The 22,535-nt window shown below is 37.8% G+C and overlaps 1 protein-coding gene across 1 annotated transcript in view; it reads left to right on the top strand.

The window, feature by feature from the left end:
- LOC104633488 (leucine zipper protein 2) overlaps nucleotides 1-22,535 on the top strand; it is a 204,193-nt gene that overhangs the window by 123,352 nt on the left and 58,306 nt on the right. The window contains exons 6-7 of the mRNA XM_075755336.1: nucleotides 12,137-12,199; nucleotides 15,486-15,548. Coding sequence (XP_075611451.1) covers nucleotides 12,137-12,199; nucleotides 15,486-15,548 — 126 coding nt within the window. The remainder of the gene's footprint in view (nucleotides 1-12,136; nucleotides 12,200-15,485; nucleotides 15,549-22,535) is intronic.

Below are 22,535 nucleotides of genomic sequence, written 5' to 3'. Positions count from 1 at the left end.
CGTGCTTTCTTTTGTAGGCACAGTTCACCATTTGCCAAATTATAGAGATGTGTCGTTGCCAAATGTTATAGCCTATTGGGCAGAGTTTCAGAGTGGAAAACACCACATGTGCTTTGATACCTTTTAATATGTCAGAATTACGATCTGTATAATTTCACAGTTACACAGTACAACCTCAATCATTTCATTGTATATTATCTGAGGTAAATGATGAACAAATTCCCTTTGACTTTTGCTGAACATCAATACTGAATTGATCCGTCAACATGAAAAAAATGTAATACGTTTTGTGGGAATAATTTCAAAGAACTTTGCATTATCACAAAAAATAGTTCTAAAAGTGGCTGTTCTATTAGAGTTGTCCTAAGAAAATGTGTATTTTGGAATATTAAATTGTTACCGTTTTAGGACATGACCCCAAGTGTCACTGAGACCCTCCCTTCAGATATTCACTCAAGTCCGTATTCATGGCAGCATTAATGAAAAGGAGATAGTCATCTCAGGAATATGAATTCATTAGCAGATGACCAAGCAAATCACCTTGTATTCCAGGTGTTCTTAGAGAAAGGATGTTCCATGTCCTCTTGATTGATTAGACTCTTTTATAAGTACTAAGAAATATAGTCTTCAATGTGGTTTTTCACTGAAATAGTATTTATTGGGTTTTATTTTTTCTGAAAATAGTTAGTTTATAGATATGTTATTTACTCTCAGAAACCAAAGAAGTTTAAGCTGTACTCAGAGTCTTGCCCCCCCCCCCCCCCCCCCCCCATAAGAATCCTTAGTGACCCAACATGAAATATCTGTATCTTTTGTTGCTGTGCTGAACTTAAATAGGGGGAAGCACTTTTCAGTAACATGGAAAAATAGCTCAGTTTAAGCTTAGGATATGCTCCTTTCCTCCTCTCTTCTCAAGAGGAGGGATTCTGGCATTAAAAATTCTGTCACGGGTAGGCCAATGATTCCTGCAGAAATATTGTTAAATGCTAAAAAAATGTGTCAGGTCCTCTGAATTACATCCTACTCCTGATTTCTCTTCATCTTACTGAATGACTTTTAGGAAATAATTAAAGATTAATGAAGATTTGATTAGACTTCCATGCCAGTAGAGTAAGAATGCCCCTAATTGCCTATGCAAAATGTCCTGTGTGTATATTTGTATTAAATGAGCTATTTACTGATTTACTCCACGCTGCCTATAGACAACACGGTCTCCTTGCTAATGCAGCTGGGCTACTTGAAGGCTGAAGATATCTCATGTCCTACCAGCTTCAAACATAGGTAGGGCTTGTGTTGTTGCCTTCACCTGATATAGTAGGACAGTGGATGGTGTTTAGGTTAAGTTTCTGATGTTTTGAGACAAATGGGTGTGGCATATGGTTTTACTATACTGGTAAATTGCTACCGTGATGTGCTTATCAAGATAGAAGAGAATGTGAACTCATTTCTACTTCATCTATTCCAAAGATGAAGCATTGCCTCCTGATATGAACTCTGCCCTTACAAAAGTCCCACCTTCCAAACTTTGTAGCACTGGTCATACTGCCTGTGTAGAATTTGTGATTTAAAAATAATATTTTAGAGAGTGCTGAAATAGCCTAACATGAAAATTATCATTCTTCTGGAAGTCACTTTGTATTCTATAAGTGGGGAAAGACCATACCAGGACAGAGGCACGAAGAAGCTATTATCTACCACCTATTATGTAGGTACTTATCTCTCAGTATATTGAATGAGCACAGCGTGGTGGAAATATGTTCAATATGTGAATCAATCCAGTAAAGCTGCCTCAGGGATATCTATTTCCTGACTGAAAGATATTGTAGTAGCTTCTTCAAAACAGCCGATGTATATTTTAGATGTCTGCAGATTGTACTTGCAAAACTTCTTCTTTGAAAAGTTACATAGATTGGCCAAAAAGTTCTGTAAAAACAAATACTCAGGGCACTGCTACTGAGAGATTTTAGGAGACAGAACCTATTAATATTAAAGTGAACCTGAGTGATATGACTCCACAGAGAGCTGCATAAATGTTTTCCTTTGTAATTTCCTGCCCTTCTCCTTACATAACTACGCCATTTACGTTTTAGGGCAGATGTTGACAATTCTGGGATGCAAATGTTGCAAGGATCTAAAATATGCTTAATGCAGCATTTCAGCCCCTGCTGCTGGTACAGCAGAAAAAGTGAAGCTGTAGAGCAGAATGTAACCAGTGTGACTCTTCACTCTTCTAGTGATAGAGGAGCTCGGGTTTTTGAAAGTCAGAAATGTGTTTTATATTTATATTATTATTTACATATTTGGTCACATTCAGCATGCTCTTTTCATTTCTGTCAGCTTGCCTTAATAGAGCTCTCACTGAGAATTTTTTTTTTTAAGCTTAACCTGCAGCTTGCAGCAGCACCAGCTTCTTTTCACCATTCTGTTCACAAATGTCGAACAAATGAAAAGAAGAAGCTTCAGGCTAACATCTACCTAACTAGCTGTTCTGCTTTATTGATCCCACAAACCATCCCCGGGGCACTCGGCCACCTCTACCAAAGGGAAAGATCAAAGAGTTGTCAGGTTTCTTCTCTAGATAATCCTGCCTGGCATAGGCAATTACCCTTCCTTTCAGATATAAATTCTGTAAAATGGGATTCTGTATTTAATATGCCGCTATGTTTTTAATTAGAATATCTGACACAGAAAGAATTAGAAATGGCATTTGCTTTCCCATAACAAAGTCCCATTGAAATGGCTGATATGTGTAGCGGAAAATTAAATCAGTGCAATAAATATTTTTGTGTATCATTTTCCCCATCATGAGCTATCTTTACTCAGAGATAAGGAAAATAAATGGCCCTGAGCCCTTGCAATACAGAAGCAAAAAACACCCTGGGGAAAAAAAAAAAAAAGAATACTTGGTCCAGTACACTGATTCAATGCTGTTACTTAAAAATCCACTGTTTCTGAGTGACGAGACATTGAACTATTTAAATCTGAACTATTTAAAACATGCATAGAAAGGATTGCATGTACCAACAGTTGATACTGCATCGCAACATTATAAACAATTATAGCAATTCAGGAACTTGCTTTATTTAAAAAAAAAAATTTTTTTTGTCTGTGGATACATATTTGCAAACTCTGGCAGGATGTTAATATTCAGGTGCATGCTTTAACAAGTGTGAAAAGTTGCTAAATTTCAGTTATTTCAGATAAAAAGAAAAGCCTTGGATTAAGAAAGTGAAGCAAATTCCTAAGTATTAGAGAAGTATCAGTGTACTATAATTTCCCTTTTACAGCACAGGTCTGTCTCCAGTGCTCTTTTAAAAAAAAAAAAAAAAAAAAATTATTTACATTTACTTTATTTTGTGGAAATGGAATGAAGCTGTATCGGGGAAGTTCAGATTGGACATTGGGAAAAGGTTCTTCACCGAGAGGGTGGTCGGTCACAGGAACAGGTTCCCAGGGAAGCGGTCACAGCGCCAGGCCTGTCAGATGTCAAGGAGCATCTGGAGGATGCTCTTAGTTATGTAGTTTAGGTAGTCCTGCGAGGGGCACGGAGCTGGACTCGGTGATCCTTATCGATCCCTTCCAAGTCGAGATGTGCTATGATTCTATGATTTAGTTTATTGGCATGTATTGGTGATAGCAGGGAGAGACAAGCTGCTTACAGGTCACAGTGAAGAGTCTAAACTCCACCTGGCAAAGAAAAGGAATGAGGATAACTCCCTGTGAATGAATTGCGGCGGTCTGAGCAGGCCTCATTCTCCAAGTGATTCTAATTGTCAGGACTGGGCAGGAAATAAAACTTACCTGAGATGAGAGCTGTAGAGCAAAACCTATTGTGACTTGGAGACACGCAATTCAAAATACAGGCTGAAAGGGATGAAAAACAACCCCCATGTCTTTAAATGTAGTGCAAATAGTTTAAATATGGTTTAAATGTAGTAGTCATTACTAAAATTAGTGTCTCTAATTAGAATTTTTAAAGAGCTTTTCAGCTATTTTTTATCTGAAGAAGAGCTAGTCCCAGAGCCTGCCAGATAGCTGGTGACTGAGTAGCGGCATTATGAATTTCTCAAATTCAGAGCACAATATTTCTAATTACAATCATGAATGATTGAGCCCTAAAGTGACTCAATTCCTTAGATCCCATCACACATTTTTAATGTAAAAGACTGCTGTGGAAAATCAGCATCTTAACTCGTTCTATAAAAATGTAAGAGTGTTAAAACACAGCAGCAGTTCTCTCCTCCTGCTCAGAATGCTGATGGTTTGTCCGTGGATAACAAGGGAGGAGGACATCTTAACTCTAACTGCCTTTGAAGAGCACTTAAACACTTCATCTTGGGCAGGGAAGGATGGTCTCATGCTACTCTGATACTCTTGTGTTCTAAAGGAAGTCTCAGACACAAGGAGAGCTACAAATCCACGGATGACTGGGATTTGGTCTGCAACTAGCTGTCTAGGCAATTGCTAGTAGGCAAATACTAATACTTGTGGCAACTAGCCTGTGAATTAAACCTTCTTGTTAGGTTATGAAATGATCATTTGTAATGCAGTCTAGTGATAATATGTGCTTTAGAGACATAAATCCCACTTAAACCATTAAGTTTTGTAGGAATGAGCTTTTATGGAGAAACCAGTGTTTAGACTTTCTGTGTGGAAACATTAAAAAGTTGAAAGATATGAAGAGATTCTGAGAAAAGAGCACGTGCGTGAGGAAGGCTAGATCAAAGACAAGTTACCCTGGGTTTGCATAACAATATTGTAAGGCTACAGGTGAAATGCATTTTTTAGATACAGAGAAACTTCTAACTGCCTCTAAGCTGCTGTTTCTTTTTGAGCGGCAGGAAGACTCACATTTGCATGCTGATCTGTTCCATGGTGAGGATGGAATCAAATCTCAACATGTGCTACAATTTCTTCATGTGTTAAACTTCCAAGGGGTTGTTTTTTTCATGATCAGGTGGGAATGTGATTAAAAATTTACTGTCTGTAGTGAATCCAATACAAGATGCTGCAATGTGTTATCTTGCTATGACTTTATATATATATATATGGATTTATCTTCTCATGTTTACATTTAGATAGATAGAGATTAAAAAAACCCCACAAACCAATTAGTCAAAATGTATACTTTTCACTATTGATATTATTATTATGTATCTCCTTACTCTGGTTCTTTTAACATTGTGCTGCCATTGTTAGAGCAACTGTTTTATGATGCAGCAAAACCATGGTTGTAGCCATGGCTAAAAGATGAGAGGGAGTGTAGTGACAGGACAAGGGGTAATGGGTTTAAGCTGAAGGAGGGTCGATTTAGATTAGATGTTAGAAAGAAATTATTGATTATGAGGGTAGTGAGGCACTGGAACAGGTTGCCCAGAGAGGTTGTGGAGGCCCCATCCCTGGAAGTGTTTAAAGCCAGGTTGGATGGGGCTTTGGGCAATGTGGTCTAGTGGAGGGTGTCCCTGCCCATGGCAGGGTGGTTGGAACTAGGTGATCTTTAAGGTCCCTTCCAACCCAAACCATTCTATGATTCTATGTCTTCAGACAGCCTCGTGCTGTTTCACTAGTGCAAACCAGACAAAACTTCCTTAACGGGGAGATTTGGAGGTGACGCACAGCAATAGTAGAGGCCACCCACAACAAACTTCGTGTAAGGCAGGACTCAAGTAGCAGTGGTGCGTGTGGAAGGAGTTGCCTGAAGTTACCAGTGTTGTCATCTGGCAAATGTTAGATAGCCGATAAAGTACAGATAGAGTATAGTGGCCTTGCGTTTCAGTTTTACACAGTGGGATTACATAGGGCACAAACGCAAGATGTACGTACTGTGCCTCAGGCGTAAGGAATCGCTTATTTGGTAGAGCGGAGAATTTCATATAAAGTTAGGCTATCACTATGCATAATTGTCATATGTGCACAAAAACGAAGGTATACAAACAAAATCTGCTTGTCTCAGGAGAGACCTCTTATGTATCTGGGTATATATCCTGACTCTGCTCCTCCTTTTGTCTGTGTGCTTCCCTGGAGCACAAGTTATTCCAGATTAACGTTGGGAAGAAATTGTGGACACAGCACTTCTCAGCTAAACAGCAAAACTCTGTGCTCACTTCACTAGAAGACTGTGTTGTCACTTCCCCTGCATGCCTGAGGATTCATGGAAATAGCGTGCTTCTAAACAGTTGTACCTGTGGCACCCAGTACAAAACTCTTGCTAAACGCTTAACTAGAAGATTTTTGTGTGTTGCTTATCAACTCCTTCAGCTCAGCTGGACTAACTCAAATTCAGGAGAAAAACCAGCAGCCTCTAGTATTAATAGGGATAGATATGCAAAGGAAAAGAAACGTCTACAGTTTGGGGAAGCTTGCTCTGATGTCCCTTTCTCTGTACCGTAAGGGTATAAGGCAGGGGGATGGGTTACAGAAAAAAACCCAACAAACAAAGAAAGAGGACAATAAAAGTCCAGATAACAACGTGACGTGTTTGCCAGGGTTACCCAGTTTGGCTGTCAGCTTCCGGGTGTTGCATGTGCCTGCTAAATACAGCGCAGGGAGAGGTGTTGGAGGGCATTTCTGGGCACGGAGAGGCTGGCCGTGGTTCAAGTGGATTTTTCTCAGGATTCAGAGCTAGGACAGTGGTGCTTTCATGATTTAGATCCAGAAAAATCTGAAAAATGTGCCATTCATGTATGCATCATCAGTACTAGAATACACTGATGGGGCAGAGTTGTTCAGCTGTCTAACACACTTGACCACTGAAAAACTGTGGGCAAAAGAGACTCAAACGTCCTCAAGAATATCAAGGCAAATTCCTCCTCTTATAAAAAGTCACAATGTCTTCACTGGCTGTAAAGGAAAGGTAGAACTGCAGTTCTTAAGGTGTTATCTGAAAAACCTCCCATAGTACAGTGCAGGAAACTCAATTTATCTGTCTCGGAAAGATGAAGGGCTGAGCCAGCCCTGCTGGGATTAAAGCAGTTGCACTGTTTCATGCTATATAAAACATTTTTCATCGTTGTGAAATACAAAGCTAATATCCAAAGCAAAAGCGGTACCAACACATTGTGATATCGGATAAGCCCAGATATTTGATTTTGGTCTGTTGCTGTCTTCTGATTTCCCTCCTAAGGGCGCAGTGAACCGCTTTGGTTTCACAGGAGATGGAAACAGTTCATCTTGGCAATTGGCCCTGACACTCCTCCTGAGCAGAGTCCAGCTTTTTTTGTTATTCTTGGGTGTGGGATTTTTTTTTTTTTTTTAATAGGATGCCCATAAGAGAGAAATGTTCCAGTGATGAGCAGAGGCTCAGCATGGTTTGATTTGCACTATTTATCAAGGGGAGGCAGAGCTAAATTTATCTTGTATACAACTGCTGTCAGACCTCAGATAAAGTGTCTGAACTGAAGTTGATTTTTGGGAATAATTTTCTGAGAGAGAAAGTGATTTTCTTTCCTTGAACATAGTTTGTGTCCTCATGCTTTCAAAGGCTTAGTAGGCAAACTAAATTTGTTTTGTACTGATATCTCCATGATATAGTTTGTTCATCCTGGGTTTAGATCCTGATGCTGTTTCAAAGTGGTAATATGCCCGTTTTGAATTATGAAACATAAATATAAGAGTATTAAAGCACTCACCTCTGTGGTCAAAAGTCAATATAACCTATCTTAAGATATGACAACTGACAATTTGTGTCTCTTCAATCAGTGGCATAATTTTACTCTTCTGTAAGTAGAATATATGACACATCAGATAAATGTTAATCCTCATAATTTCAGATTTACAATCATAATAAACCCCTTTACACTGGACCAAGGGGTAGTTTGTCACATTTAACAATGGCTATGTACCGTGATTCTTGCCTCATGAGGTGTTTATTGTATACGCTAAATGAGGAGAAGATATTATGAGGAATACAATATGTAGCTATGTAATTAATGATTTTAATATAATGATTTTGCAGAGAAGGCAGGGACTAAAACTGACGCCGTAAAAGTGCTTCTTTGGAGCTTTTAAGTGTTTAGTTTGTGCTTTTCTTTTTAGGCCTTTGTCCAAGTGTTTTAATAGGGAGATGTGAATTAAAAATAATACTAAAAAACCCCCTGTCACACCATTTCCCCATTATGTATTTATGATATTATGATATTGTGGGGAGGAGGAGATAGAGGGAAATAGACCTGAATTTTATTGAGATAAAAGTAAAATGCTTTAACAATATGCAAAAAAAGGACCATTGGGCACCATGGTTATTGTTTTCTAAGAACATGAAGGTAATCCTCTGTCTGTATTTTCCTTCCCTCTTCCCCTTCCACGGAGAGGTGATGTGCTCAGTCCGTCACGGTAAGGAATGCTGCTTTTGTAATAACAGGCGTGCGTCTCTTCAGATGTTTGGTGATTAGTTTGGCCAGCTACTGGCCTTTGAGGAGAATAAATGACAGATGAAGGGATTATTTTCAAAAGTTAGGAATAGAAAGGAATATATACCCCCTCTGGCCAGCAAGCATGGGGTGGTTTTTTCCTTGCAGGTTCCAAAGGCACACAGGCAAAGCAGCTGGGATGCTACAGCTTCTTCTATGTGCTTTTATATCAGTGGGAGATCCTTTGGCAACCTAAATATAGGAGTACTGTCAATATTCATATAGTGAATTCAGCTTCTGTTAGGCCTGATCTCACATACTGAAAATAAAATCAGAACTCAACCAAAATATGCGAATGTTATGTTAGGATAAGAGGAAAGGCAAAAAAATGCCCAGGGACTGACTGACAAATCTATTTAGGAATGAGGCAGAAAGCTTTTTATTTTCAATATGGAAGCTCTTTGAAGAATATGTATCAAATCTGACCAGTTGTCATTGAGAGCTCTCACTGTTTTGGAGGACATTGATAGAGACTGTACTCACGTGTGGTATTAATTCTTGAGTGTAGGTACCGGGACGGTAAGAATCGACTGCATGGGAAGAGCCAAGAGGGTTCCTGTGCACGCAGCAGCTGCTGACAGCAGTTTTCTGTACCTGAATTTAGGGATGTACTAAAACTACTGGCGCAAACAAGTTAAAAGATTTAGTAAATTAAGAATTAGATACTACAGTAACTTGGCTCAATGATATGATTACATGCGAACACTCCACCTAACAGTTTGGGCTATAAGCTTTCCAACATGTTCAAATACGTTAAAATACCTATTTAATTTTAATATAATGGTGTCCTTTCTCTAAATCTAAAATGCCATGTCTAATTAAAATCATTATTCTATATAATTTTAAAAGAGGCTATTAAAGACATGTTTACAGATACTTAATTCATTCTTTTAACTTTTATTGGGTTTTAAACTTGAAATGTCCAAGACCTTTTGCATTCAAGTACCTGATAACAAATAAAACATTTAAAATAAAAACTGTGTAAAATTCTAGTTAGTTTAACTTCTTGCTTGTTGTTCTTTGAAGGATGCTTAATAGGAAAATAAGCAGCATTGTCTTGAATCCTTATCGAAGACATAGAAGTCGGAACTTCTGTCCTGGCTCAACAAGCATTTATAACCTAAAAATCTCATTGATTAGTTGATCTGATTTTGAATAATTCCTTTCTGGCAAACTTGAAGAGTCTGATCAGCTACGTATTCTTTATTTTGCAACATTTAATTTAAAGTCTCGATCAAATCAGACTGTGTTATACTTGACATGTTTTTACTGATGTACTTCACATTCTGCTATAGAAAATTAATTGGGATGCAAAGCTGTATTTGACAGTGACATGTGATTTGCTAAGTACCATCACTCAGATTGCAAGCAGGAAGTTGTCTTCCACCTCTGACAAGCTCCTACCTATTATGGTCTTGATAATTGTAACCTTTAATGCTTGCTCTCATTTCTAAAAACATTATTAAGTGCAGATTAAATCATGACTGATTTGCCTGCACTCTGGTAACCCTGGTTTTTGTTTTGTTGCTAATAGACTGGATAATGAGACAGGACTGGTAAATCCTGTTAAACTGAGATAGATCTCCAAAACAGAGTCCATCCCCTAACTTAAAATATTTTCGTCAAGTTTTGGTTTTGAACTATTTTTTTTTTTTCCCCAGACTACTTTGGCACACAATGTGGACATTGTGCCTCTGATGCAATGTGTATCCTTTCGAGGTGGTAGGCATTCAGTTCTTCACGTACTGGGTTACTACAGAGCCTTCTCAAAACAGCACGTGTAGAAGCTACTTGAAAAATGTTAATGTATTAATAGAAGTATTTCTTACAGTAGATTATACTTGGCAAAATGCAGATAAATGAGTAAAAACGTAAGGATTACAACTCATTCGTTCTTTGGTTCTGAAATATGGATAGAGTCTGTTACCTAAACCAATCACCGTCAGGCTGTAGGGGGACTGGAGGATAATGAAGCTGGTTAGTCAAAACAAAATGATGACTTGACTTCCTGGGTTAATTAAGTGCCGTTCCCCAATGAAGCAGTGCCTTTGGCCCATCTGTTTGGCCATCATCCCAAGAGGTGAATGCTGATCATGTATGTGAAACCAGTCACATGTCCTGTCTGATCACAGCACAACATAGCTCGTTAGATGTACCCTGGTGAGCAATAGATGTGCTGGATGTGCTTCGTCTCTTTGGTTTCTATTTGGTTTATCTTTGTTCATCTTGTATCTGCTACCCAATTTCCTTTGGACAGAGCCAGTTGTGTTGTTCTGTATTTCTATGGTGGTTAGTACAATAGGGTGCTGCTCTGTGATGAGCTTACATCATCATTTTCAAATCAAGAGCAAAGAGTAATTGACTGTGAGACTTATGAGAACAATATTTGTTCTCCCTCCCCACACACCCAGGCCTTTGCAAATCATATTTTATGAGGCAGAATCTGAGTTGTCTTGTTCAAAGTGACATCCCAATTCCTTTTTGTTGCGTTACAGAACGGTGGGTGCCCGTGTCAGCTGGAAAAGATTTATTGTTTCTGCAGCAGTGTGTATTGGTGCTTGGTAGATAGCAACAGTGAAACATGTGAAACAAGTTGTCATGTGTTCTCATTGCTTGGGAATTGTGCAAAGGAGATTTCAAATGGAACTTTAGTTTCCTTGTCTTCACTTTAATAAAGTTTTTTCAGGAAAGACTCCCAAGACTGTAATTCTGGCAATAAAGCTTCCAGTATTTCAGTGGGATGTGGATCTCAATTTGAGCTGATGTCCTGGATGGAATTACCATTTCTTATCTAATGCTAATTTGTTCTTATACACAATATTCAAGAAAGATATCGCTATTTGGTAATAAATATACATTCCTGAAATGTGGTGGGCTACTGCATGTTTTTGCAGTAGGTTTCTGCATGTTTATTTACAGTTTGTTAGCACAGAAGTTGGTTTTGATGTTCTTTTAATTTCTTTTTGGTGTAAGCATGTTATGTCCAGCACTTGAAGACCTGCTTATTGAATACTTAGGTTTCTGAACAGTTTTGAAAGATGTCCGCACTGCAGAGAAATCTTTACTCTTGCCTCTCAATTATGGGACGAGTGAGGAGTGCGGAAAGAATAACCGGGCTATTGAAAACTCATTTTATCAGGGTTTATTATTTTCCCTGAAAATGAGAAGAAACACCTTTAAAACTCCTACATGAAAAAGCATATTGATTTGGCAAAATGCTATCAGGTAGCTAACCTTCTAAAGTTTTTGAGTACTTGCAGTTTTAAATTAAGAAATTTAGCAAAAAGACCCCACAAATTTGATCATCAAGGTAGAGTGATGACATCTTGGCCCTATTACTCAGTTGTTATAGTGATTCACTGAAAATTATATTGCGCTTTGCAGTTGACACCAGGTAAGGATTACAGAGTTTTTTCTTTAATTTTTACCTCAGCGTATCCAATCTAAATTGCTTTCAGTTGCTAGAGTGTTTTGGAAGGTTTTTATGTGCAGTCCTGTTCCTGTGAAAGCAGATTTTAATGCAAAGTCACAGCCTTTTAGAATTCTGTAAGAGAGGATATTGTGCCATGATACTTCTATCTTCTCTTCTTATCTGTGTCTTTGCTGGTGACTTGAAGGTGTTATCCATGTATAAAATAAACCCAGTATGATCAAATATTTAAAGGGTCCCTTAATATTTCAGTAACTCTCAGTAATAAAATTGTATTTTTTTCTTTTTCCTCTTTCAGAACAAAAGCCTCAAAAACAAGCTCCTGTCAGGAAACAAGCTTTGTGGTATTCATGCAGAAGAAGTAAGTAAAGTTCCTCTCTATTCTAAATCTACCATACCTAAAAGAAGCTTGTGTCAAAGTCTTTGGTACTGAGGTTCTGGTATAGATTACATACTATGCATGTATGGTGAGTGTTCCTAAAGCATTCTCAACTTACTTCAGTGACTTCACTAGCAGCATCTCAAATGTATTAGAAAGCAAGCTGCAAACTTGCGTTTTAGACAAATAAAATAAATTTTGGGCACGCTTATGAAAAGTATATATAGCTCTGTAAATGTATATTATACATCTACAACATATATAAAACTGATTTCCTTTCCATGATCTCCATGCCTAGAATAAGACAGGACTAGCTAAATTCCTTTTAAAAAATAATTTATAGAGACAGGAAAGATTTATTAGTATTATTGATTCCTAGAATGTTTAATTACTTCAAGGAAAAAAGGGTCACTTAATAAAATAAAGGGAAGGAAATCTCCCCTCTACTGAAGAGCAAGCTAGCGAAGACAGTTGATGATTCAAAAGCCTTATTTTTTTGCAAATACATAAATGTACAAGTAACTGCATTCATGCGAGCAGTGCCTTTAGCTATTTAACTTTTCATGAAAGAGGATATTACTATATATGAATCTGATTTACTCATTTGCATGATTTTGGTCACGGTTTTTTGCATATGTATCTTCTGTGAAAGTCATTGCACATTGCCGGAATGAAACAGAAGCATAACACTTTTCTTCTTAACTAAAATTTTCATAATTATGGTTGAACATGTTTTCTTCATTAAAGGTTCTACTATTTAACTTAGAGGTCAAAACTTACAAAGTCAAAGTATTGATTTCTAGTTATATTAGCTATTTAGCCTAAATCAAATCTGCTGCAACCACTGTTTCTGAGAAATCCTCAACGGTAGGAAATAATAGCGATTTGGGTTTGTTTGGTTTTTTGCTAGCTTGTCAAAATCTGCATTATGTTCCTATATCACCATTGTTTCTTTCAAACATGCCACAGTATATGAATACAAATATATTTTCTTCCCTTGTTTATTGGTTAAAAAATTGGCAGTGTGCGCAACATAGCTTTCTGTTTTCCCCTCTTTTTCAAATTTGTTTTTCCTAACTGCATAACATCTTGAATGTTTGGTAATTAACTTGAAGATCTTTTCACTGATTATGTCTCCTTTAATATTTGCAACATAAATGTCTTTAAATCGAAGGATGAAGCCTAAGATTAAATTAAATTTAGTGTAGCGTGACAAGCCTTGCTGTCAGAGAATTTCAGAAAACTAAACATAAACTAGCTCACTCTCAAGGCAGCAGATCGTGAGTGTATTTTAAACCTTTAGAATCTCAGACTTTATGAATCATCCTGGCAAATTTGTGGCTTTTAAGTGGGTTAGTGCAATTAGAACAAGCAAAGATGCTACAGGAACATCCTTTTTTGTTGTTGTTTTGCCAGTTAGCTGGTGTCCGCCAGAGAAACACAGTGTATTTTTTTCTGCTCTTTAATTAAGTACTATGCTCACCAAGCATGACAACTGTGTGGAATCAATATCCTTTTAGTTATTGGACCAAATACCCTTCATCTACCAGGAAGTTCCTGCTTCGTTCTGCCCTCTCAGGCTGTATGCAAAGAGTTTTAGTGAGTCCTGTGACTCCTTGTTGGCCAGTTGCGTAGACAGGAGCATGCTTGGGATCCTATACAGTTTCTATGGCTGGCTTTTCTTCTCCAGGAATTCAGAGCCCTGGAGAGAGGAAGGCAGAGTGGTGCAAACCTCAGGCTTCCCAGGAAGCAAAAGGGCATGTGCCAGCGAAATATTCCCAGATGCTGTGTTTTAGACATTGTTATCAGCCTGTGTCTAATGATGATCTTATCTGGCTGACTGCACTAAAAGATTTTGTGTGTCCTTTCTCTAGAAGTGCATAAAAACCACAAAACAACCAAATTTTATCAAAAAGAATTACAGGTCATATACATTACACACTGAATACATTTGGCTCCATAAGTCTTAATTTCATCGCAGGTTTGTGATTTAGCAAATGAGTGAGTGATACCTTAATTGTAACTCTTAGATTCCTCCGTAGTCGTTTTGGATACCCTGTATGTCACAGACACTGTATAGTTTCTTAAGCACAGCTCCTAGAACAATTAAAGTTGGTTAAGGTTTTTCTCTTTGGGCTTTAGCTGATGTGGAATATATTCCATGGCTCTACCGATTGCATTGCCCAGATCAGAGGACAGGGCTATCGAGTGTAGGCAATTTGCACTTTCTGCTGTGCAGATCAAATAACAGCAGATACAGTTACAGAAGAAAGAAGTGAACCGAACAGATCTTGGCTATTTGTTTCAGATTTTACGGAAAACAATAACCAATTTGGCTTTGCTTCTTGAATATTTAAAGCAAGTTCTAAAATTTTAGCCTTAGATTCATTCATCCTTCCCAAAAGTCTGTCACTGAATTTGACTGCACCAATTGGAAAGACATCAAATCTTTCTAAAAGCTCTAATTTACGACAGATATACTACCATCTGTATTATGTTTATGGGTGTGCTGTTTCAGTAAACGTGGAATAGACTTCTAATCCATTCCAAGGAGTTCTAAACATTTGGTATTAACTAACGTGAGAAAAGTTATTGAATATGGTTTGAGACTGGATTTTATTAAACAGAAATTATCGTTTTGACAGAAGTCTTGGATAAAGGGTGAAATAGTTGGGTGTAGGATAAAAGAACCCCAACATTTCTATTATATTTAGTTTAAATAAACAAAAAATGTATAGGCTATTACTTAAAATAATTTTAAGAATAAATTTAACAATATTTAAAATAAATATCATCCTAAACTGATATAAACCAGCATGACTATACCTATTTTAGAGGATATGGTCACAAACTAAAAACCTAGTTCATTTGCATACTGTCTGGAACTCCCTCATCCACTATGGAAGCTATGGACACTTTAGGAAACTTTTTCCCTCTCAGAAAAAGAAGATTCTTTACTTTGAAGGTGCTGCCTTCAATTGTGCTTCGTGGAAAGTATTGTGTAAGCCAAACGGTTATTTACAATACTACTAACTCAGGTATGTTCTTTAGGTGAGTGCCATTTTACGTTTTCCTTGATACGTTTGCCTGATTTAGGCATGCTACCCTGGAAAAGCAACTGACTTTGATTTCGATTTATTTTTCTGCATTTTAAAGCTGATCTAGTTTTTGCTGTTGTCAGAACTTGCTGGGTTTTTTTTTTTTTTTCTGATCTTAAAAGTAAATATTTAAAATAACAAACCCCTGATTTTATTATCCTTACTTTCAGTCAAAAAAGATCCAAGCCCAGCTGAAAGAGCTTCGTTATGGGAAAAAGGATTTGATTTTTAAGGTAAGTTTCATTTCACTATAGTTAGCTAAATTATTAGAGTTAATATAGCATTGAAATTATGTAGGGCTGTGATAACTGCCTTTATTTCTGTAGTTCTAAGGAATCACTTCCTTCTCACCACACCAAAAAGAGCTCAAAACACCAAAGACAGACAATACCATAATGCAGTCTCAGAAATGTCCTCTATTTCGGTTGCTTTCTTTTTGCAAGGCACTATAACAGGGACAGTGCTTTTTATTAAATTGCTTTCTGAGGCAAGGAAGAGAAGATTCAAAGCCTAAAAAGTTGTCTGGTGACTTTGTTTTTAAATAAACAAAAGCAGTGGAAAGTATTTAGTTTATTAATATCTGTATTTATATGCTCACATAAAGCAATTTTCTAGTTTCCCGCCGGTGACCAAAATCTGTTGCCCTATTCCATAGATTCTGTAACACATTTTTCGTCTTTCTAGCTGAATAATAGAATATTTCACAGATGGGTCTTGGTTTTCCTTCGATTAGCAGCCCTCCTTCATCATGCAAGAAAGGCATGGACCTGTTGGAGTGGGTCCAGAGGAGGCCACAAAGACGATCAGAGGGCTGGAGCACCTCTCCTATGAGGACAGGCTGAGAGAGTTGGGGTTGTTCAGCCTGGGGAAGAGAAGGCTCTGGGGCCTTTCAATACTTAGAGGGGGCTTATAAGAAAGATGGGAACAGACTTCTTAGTGGGGCCTGGTGTGATAGGACAAGGGGTGGCGATTGTTTTAAACTAAAAGAGGATAGATTCAGACTAGATTTAAGGAAGAATTTTTTTTTTATTATGATGAGTTTGGTGGAACACTGGCACAGGTTGCACAGAGAGGTGGTGGATGCACCATCCCTGGAAACATTCAAGGTCGGGTTGGACAGGGCTCTGAGCAACCTGATCTAGTTGAAACTGTCCGTGCTTATTGCAGGGGGTTTAGATTAGATGACCTCTAAATGTCCCTTCCAAACCAAACCATTCTGTGATTCTATGATTGTCGACACTTAAAGCAAATTTTTGTGTTTGTGATAAGCTTGAGCAATGGAATGTTTCTTAGGTCCTTGGATCCAAATTCCTGCTATATGCTGAAACATCTTTACCAAAACTGAAGCTTCTAGAGGAAAAAGAGGTCTGTGGCTTATACCATCCAAATGAATAGCCAGTCTAGCTAGTATATAAAAAAAAAAAAAAAAAAAAAAGAGGGGAGGAGGGGAATGGGACAGGATAAAAACAGAACATACAGACATTTTGCTGAAGGGCATTAAGTCCTTGTTAACACGGGGAGAAGTTAATCCCTGTTAAAGGAGGAGGAGGGAGATTCAGGTCACCTGACTGGAGCCTGCTAATTGAGAGTGCTTTTATTCCCAGCATAAAGGATGAAGATAAGTAGTCATCTTCAAAGTGACTAGAGCTAGAATTACTTACAAAGTAATTCATCTCAATATGAGGTCCAAATTGCCTTCTGGAAGTATTTAACTCTCTCTACTGTCTCTCTATTGTATGCATGGTATTGTAAAGATGGAATAACGTAGGCCATTTAAAATAAGCGCTGTGATTTGTGTGATTTTTTTTCTTTTTCTTTTTTTTTTTTTTTTTGCATGCAAAGGTTGATTCCAAGGTTTTTCAGGAACATTTATTTCTGATCATCATAAGACCCAAACCAAGGGAATAGATTTAGATGTAAAACCTAGGCATATTATACATCTAGGCAGTTAAATTTTACTACCAGCAAGCATTAACGAAAACAACACATAGTTCAGCTAAAATTGAAAGGAAAATTATAGCTTCTAAACTCGCCTGGGTGTGAAAGCTTGTTTCCTTTGGCCGAGGCAGAAGGATTGTTCAGTACTACTGTCTACTTGTTGTTTTCATTATGCTAATATGCAGTGATCCCCAAAATGGATCTGAATTATGCTAGGTTGTGTAGTAATGCTTAGCAAGGGAACCTCCTATCCTAAGCTGCCCACCTGAAAACAATTTACAGAAGCAGAGAAGGAAAACATGAGCATGAGGAAGTGAACAAATGGGAAAGGCTATCTGGCAAGTCACTGGCATAAGTGAAATCAACCTTCTCCTGATCCTAGTTCAGTAAACTATGACAATTTGGTGGTTAAGGTACAGATGTAAAGATCAGAGTTTTGTGGTGTGGAAGGGAGGGAGTTTACTGCATTGTTACGGAGGCAACGCGTCTGGTGTGAATGTGCACAGAAGTGGGTGGATATGGATGTCTGTGCTGTAGCCTTCATTTCTAATCCTTGGAGAGTCTGGGAAATACATCTTCTCCTAAAGGCTATGTCTACGTTTGACCATGTGAATTATGCCTTAAACTCCTTGACATGCACTGAATAGACATAGTTCTTGATTAGGAAGGAATACTGGGGTGCCCAGCTCAGATGTAGGTCCCAAGTTACGTAGGATCGGTTCTGCTCTGAATGCACTTAATTCCAAAATATGCAAAATATTATCTGCCTCTTAGGGAAATTATGATCTAATGTAATTAAAAACGCTTTGAGAACTTTAGATGGATGATGTTAATGGATTGTGAAGTGGATTACAAAGTCCCACGTACTGAGAACTGCACGTGCAAATACCTGAAATATCTCTTGACTGTGTGCAATTCTGTATGTGTCTGCCTGATTTCCTAATTTGATATATCCTTTATGTGCAGTCAGAAATATTTTTGTCAGGTTTAACTGTTGGTCTTTTTCCTAACTAAAGGAAATTCGATTTATGAAGAAAAGGGAACGGCAAACTTAATGCTATCCTCCAAAATAATCATGTGAGATGTGGGAAAGGGCAGGTTCAGTGTGCTGTTTTGTGTGTGTGTGTTTCAGGTCTGAAGAAATCCTGAATAGAGTAGAAGCCATTTGGTATAGGGTGGAAAGGTTTTTAAAAATCTGTCTGATCAGAGAGAGGCTGCTAGGTTTGGGCAAGAACGGGTGGTATTTCATTGCTTGTTGCTTTGAGACTAGAAACTAAGCAGATTTCATGTTATCGTTGCTGGTGAGGCTGTTTTGTGAAGCTTGGATTCTTCCTGATAAAAGATCAAAGCAGTGGATGGATGGTCTTCTGCCAGCACAGAGCACGAATGGTGTGTGTGCTCATCTCCTGGCTGCTAGTTACTGTCATGTTACAGATCGTCTACCCTTTCCCCCTTCCACCACATTCCCACCCCGTGAAACCTTACATTTTCGGTGTGCCTTGCTGAGGACTTTAGGGATTTCTGTTCTCTGCGTAGCTCTGAATGTCGCAAGCTTCTCATAGCAGTTCACCAGAAGGATGTAAACTTCATCTTGGATTTCTAAAGGGCATGAGGGAATTCTTCTGCCTGTGCCCATTAACCTATTGCTTTCTGTGGTGCAATTCACTGTGAAGATACATGTGAAGTAAGTAGGAAGTTTTGTTTGCTTTTTGTTTTGCATAATCAACATTGAGAAGCTAGTTCTTAAGTTCTGGTAACTATTATTGTCAATGCCTCTGGACTGACCAGAGCTGTGATGATTAAGTGGGAGAGGAAGATGAAGGGGGGGGGGGGGGGGGGAAGACAGCTTTCTCCTTCAATACTCCAGTGCATTGGTAAATTACATCTACTTTTAACAATATGTGGCAGTAACTTAACAAGTGGTAGTAAATGAAACATGAGTTCATCATATTTGGTATGTATTTACTCTTCTTATGTTTTCAAAGTGTTTTGTAATCTAGCTGATTAATTATGTGGCATGTCTGTATGTATATCTATATTTTTCTGTCTCTCTACGTGATATAAAGCCATATGATGGACAAGCAGTGAGTCACAGAAGGTAAGTGATGTGCTCAAGGCTATAGAAGTTGTCAATATCTCTGCTGAGATTAGAATTTGAGCTCCTGTCTTTCAGTCAGAGTTCAGTCCCTTAAACCATGCAGTGTAGTATCCTTAAAGAGTTGCTAAAAGTTGCAATTTGCTTTGTATTATGATGAGAGAAATAAGGAATTATTAATAAAAAATTTCAATCAAGCTCCTTAGTTTTATAGCTGCCTTTGTAAGTAGGTACTTACTAGTTCTGAATGAGTCCACTCTTAATTACAGTGATTTGATTATGGTCCTAAAACCCCAATTCAGTGAAGTACTCTTAAGTACTTTGCTAAATTGAGTTCTACATGTGTTTCAGGCATTCATAACCACTTGTTTTCAAATTAGCCTTCCTTCGTTAACTGTCTTCTCATTGTTTGGCTGGACTGTCCTAGAAGTCATCACTTTTACTAAATTAGAAAATAATTTTTTAAAAATTGGTTTTTTGTTCATGAAACACAAACATATGTGTGTGTCTGATAGGAATATGAGATGAAGAAAAATAAATCCAGCAATAACTTTCATTATCATTTTATACAAGTATCTTGTATTTTTTAAATCATTGTTCTTTTAAATGTACAAGGTGAGAATGGTTCATTGTTATGGCTTGAGTATATCTTTGTTTACTTTTTTGTGATGAATTTCTAAAGATTCTGCTTCAGAATTTCAAAATTATAAATTTCATCTACTGCTTAATCTGTTTTCCCTTTTGTCGTTTAAAGTCTGAGACAAATTATATTGATAAACAGTCCTAAAAAAACCCCTCAAAGTTTAAATGTGAGCAACAGCTAACTATGCCTAGCCTACCAATGCACTTAATCTTTGTTCTGTAGTAGAATTTAAATTTAAATAAGCAAGTAAATAGCATCTGCCTTACAACAAATTAGGTAATTTCAAATAAGTATTCCGTACGTGGTCTTACCATGAGCGAGATGGTTTATAATGGTGTACCTTCTTCTGAAGAGCAAACCACGTTTGGTCCAGTTGGGTACACAGACGTGGCTGCTGAAGTGGGGATTTACACTGACTAACTGCTTGCCTGTGGCCCTGGGGGGTCCTTAGACCTCTCCACATCCTCAGAGCCACCAGGTGCCCAGGCAATAGTGTCAAACTAGAGGATATCTGAGAAGGCAAACGCAGGTCTGGGAGATGAGGGAGCAGCAAAGATGGAGACGCTCAAATAGAGAGGGAAAGGAGAAGGCAGGTGGGGAGGTTAGTGGAGCTGACTGGGAGAGAGGAACAGGGTGGGGAACAACCTTGGTCCCAATGCTTGACAACCTCTACTGCTCCTCACGGTGGTCTAGCTTGTTTCCGTGGTGGTACTCTTGTACCCACACGTTTCTGTGAAGTGCGGTATCACAAATTAAGAGCAGGATTGTCATTTACCTTCAGTTCTCTTTTATTATCCTAAATAGTGTTTCAGGTATAAGCGGTACCATACCAACATCTCAGATTTAGGCTTGTCTTATAACTGTTTACCCAGACTTATATAAGAAAGAGAAGGCAAGTTTAAAAAAAAAGTTTTGTTTTTTTCTTTCAAGGACTTGTTTCAAGGAAGTATTTTTGTCTGGGGAACACCTGAATTGCCTTTATATATAAGGGGCAAAGGACACGTACCTAAAAGTCTGACATTCATAGTCAAAACCATTTTGCAAATTCTTTGAAAAACCTAGTGCTACACCAATAAATTCATTATTTGGATGTGTGAAAATCATTTTAAACCATGCATTTGATATGGTAAATAGAGTCAAAGAAAAGCAAAGTTATGTGAAATTGTTTTCACATCGTACTGATTGGATGTGGTAAATATTTATACCATTTCTCCCTCTAAAGTAAAATTGATGCCACCATATGCGTTTTCCTCCTTATTAGCAGTAGTTAATTACATGCCACAGTAAACCTGTTTCCCGGAGTTGCAAAGTAGTATTTATTTCTGTGATGCAGACTATGAGATTCTGTATTCCCTACAGAGAAGGAAGTGAAATGATTCAAGAAAACCAAACAAAAAACCCCACAAAACCACTGAAGACCTGACTTAGCAAAGAACTTGTGTTAAAGGTAGATATAAATGACCTTACTTTCTGGGCTTGAAACAATTGATTGCATAATTTTAAATCTTTGATAACGTTTTACAGAAGGTTTGTGTGCTTGCACATGTGTGAAGATGCAAAAGTTTCTGGTTTTCCAATACAATTCTGCTATTTGTACGCAGCTGGCGGTCAGGCTTGACCCAAGTCCGGCCATTTCATAACTGTACGTTCACTTTGCCCATGATTTGCACCTGCCTGTATTAAAATTGTTATCAACTGCAGAATTCAGCGGACCTTGCATGTCTGAAAAACGAAGCTATTTAACGCATTTTAAAAGATTCTTCATTACGTTTAAAGTACCATAAAATACCTTCTTTCCTCGCAGAAAGCTTTCCAAAAAAGCAATATTGTTTTCCTTACACTTTTTTATACATTGATTTGTTTAACAGAAGAAGAATGCTCTTATCTTTGTTGTTGCTTTTACATTGCCCTGTAATGCTGAATGTAACTTCTGTAGCTCAGTGTTAAAGGGAGGCGATAAGAAAACTGAGGACAGTTTCCTCTGGGCCTGTCTTATCAACTTCCCTGCGAGAGTGCTACAAGCCATCTCGCTTTCAGACAGGATCTCTGGCCTGTAGTGCGTTTATTCATCCCGCGTGTTTCCTCAGCATCTGGATCTTTTGTGACCTCCCTTGGGAAATTTAACCATGCTGCTTAGGAAAAACAACAACAAAAAAGCTAACTGTAAAACGTCGGTTATAAACATAAATGTAATGCAAAATGTTTGAATTTGGTGGGGTTGTTTTGCTGAGATCGTCAACCAGTGACTTTATTAGGGATAAGAAGTTCTATAAGCTACAGGCTGACTTCAGCACGTTGCATGACAACTGCATAGAGTCTGGAAGAGGAGAATTACTGCTTATTATGCATTTAATGTATAGCTTTTTTAAGCATATTGTTTTGAGACAATAACCATCAAAGGCTTGAGATAGGAATATGTTCTTTAAAATGTTTCCCTGGACTGTGTCGGAAATGACATGATGAATGAGTAGAAAGTAGCAAACTGAACCTCCTTATAGCTATATTTTTATTTATTTTATGATGTTTTCTATTTGATAAATTTAA

Source organism: Balearica regulorum, chromosome 5 (assembly GCF_011004875.1).
Source record: "Balearica regulorum gibbericeps isolate bBalReg1 chromosome 5, bBalReg1.pri, whole genome shotgun sequence".
Lineage (NCBI taxonomy): Eukaryota > Metazoa > Chordata > Aves > Gruiformes > Gruidae > Balearica > Balearica regulorum.
Note: the sequence above shows the minus strand (reverse complement) of the source record. Positions and strands in the feature narration are given on the sequence as shown.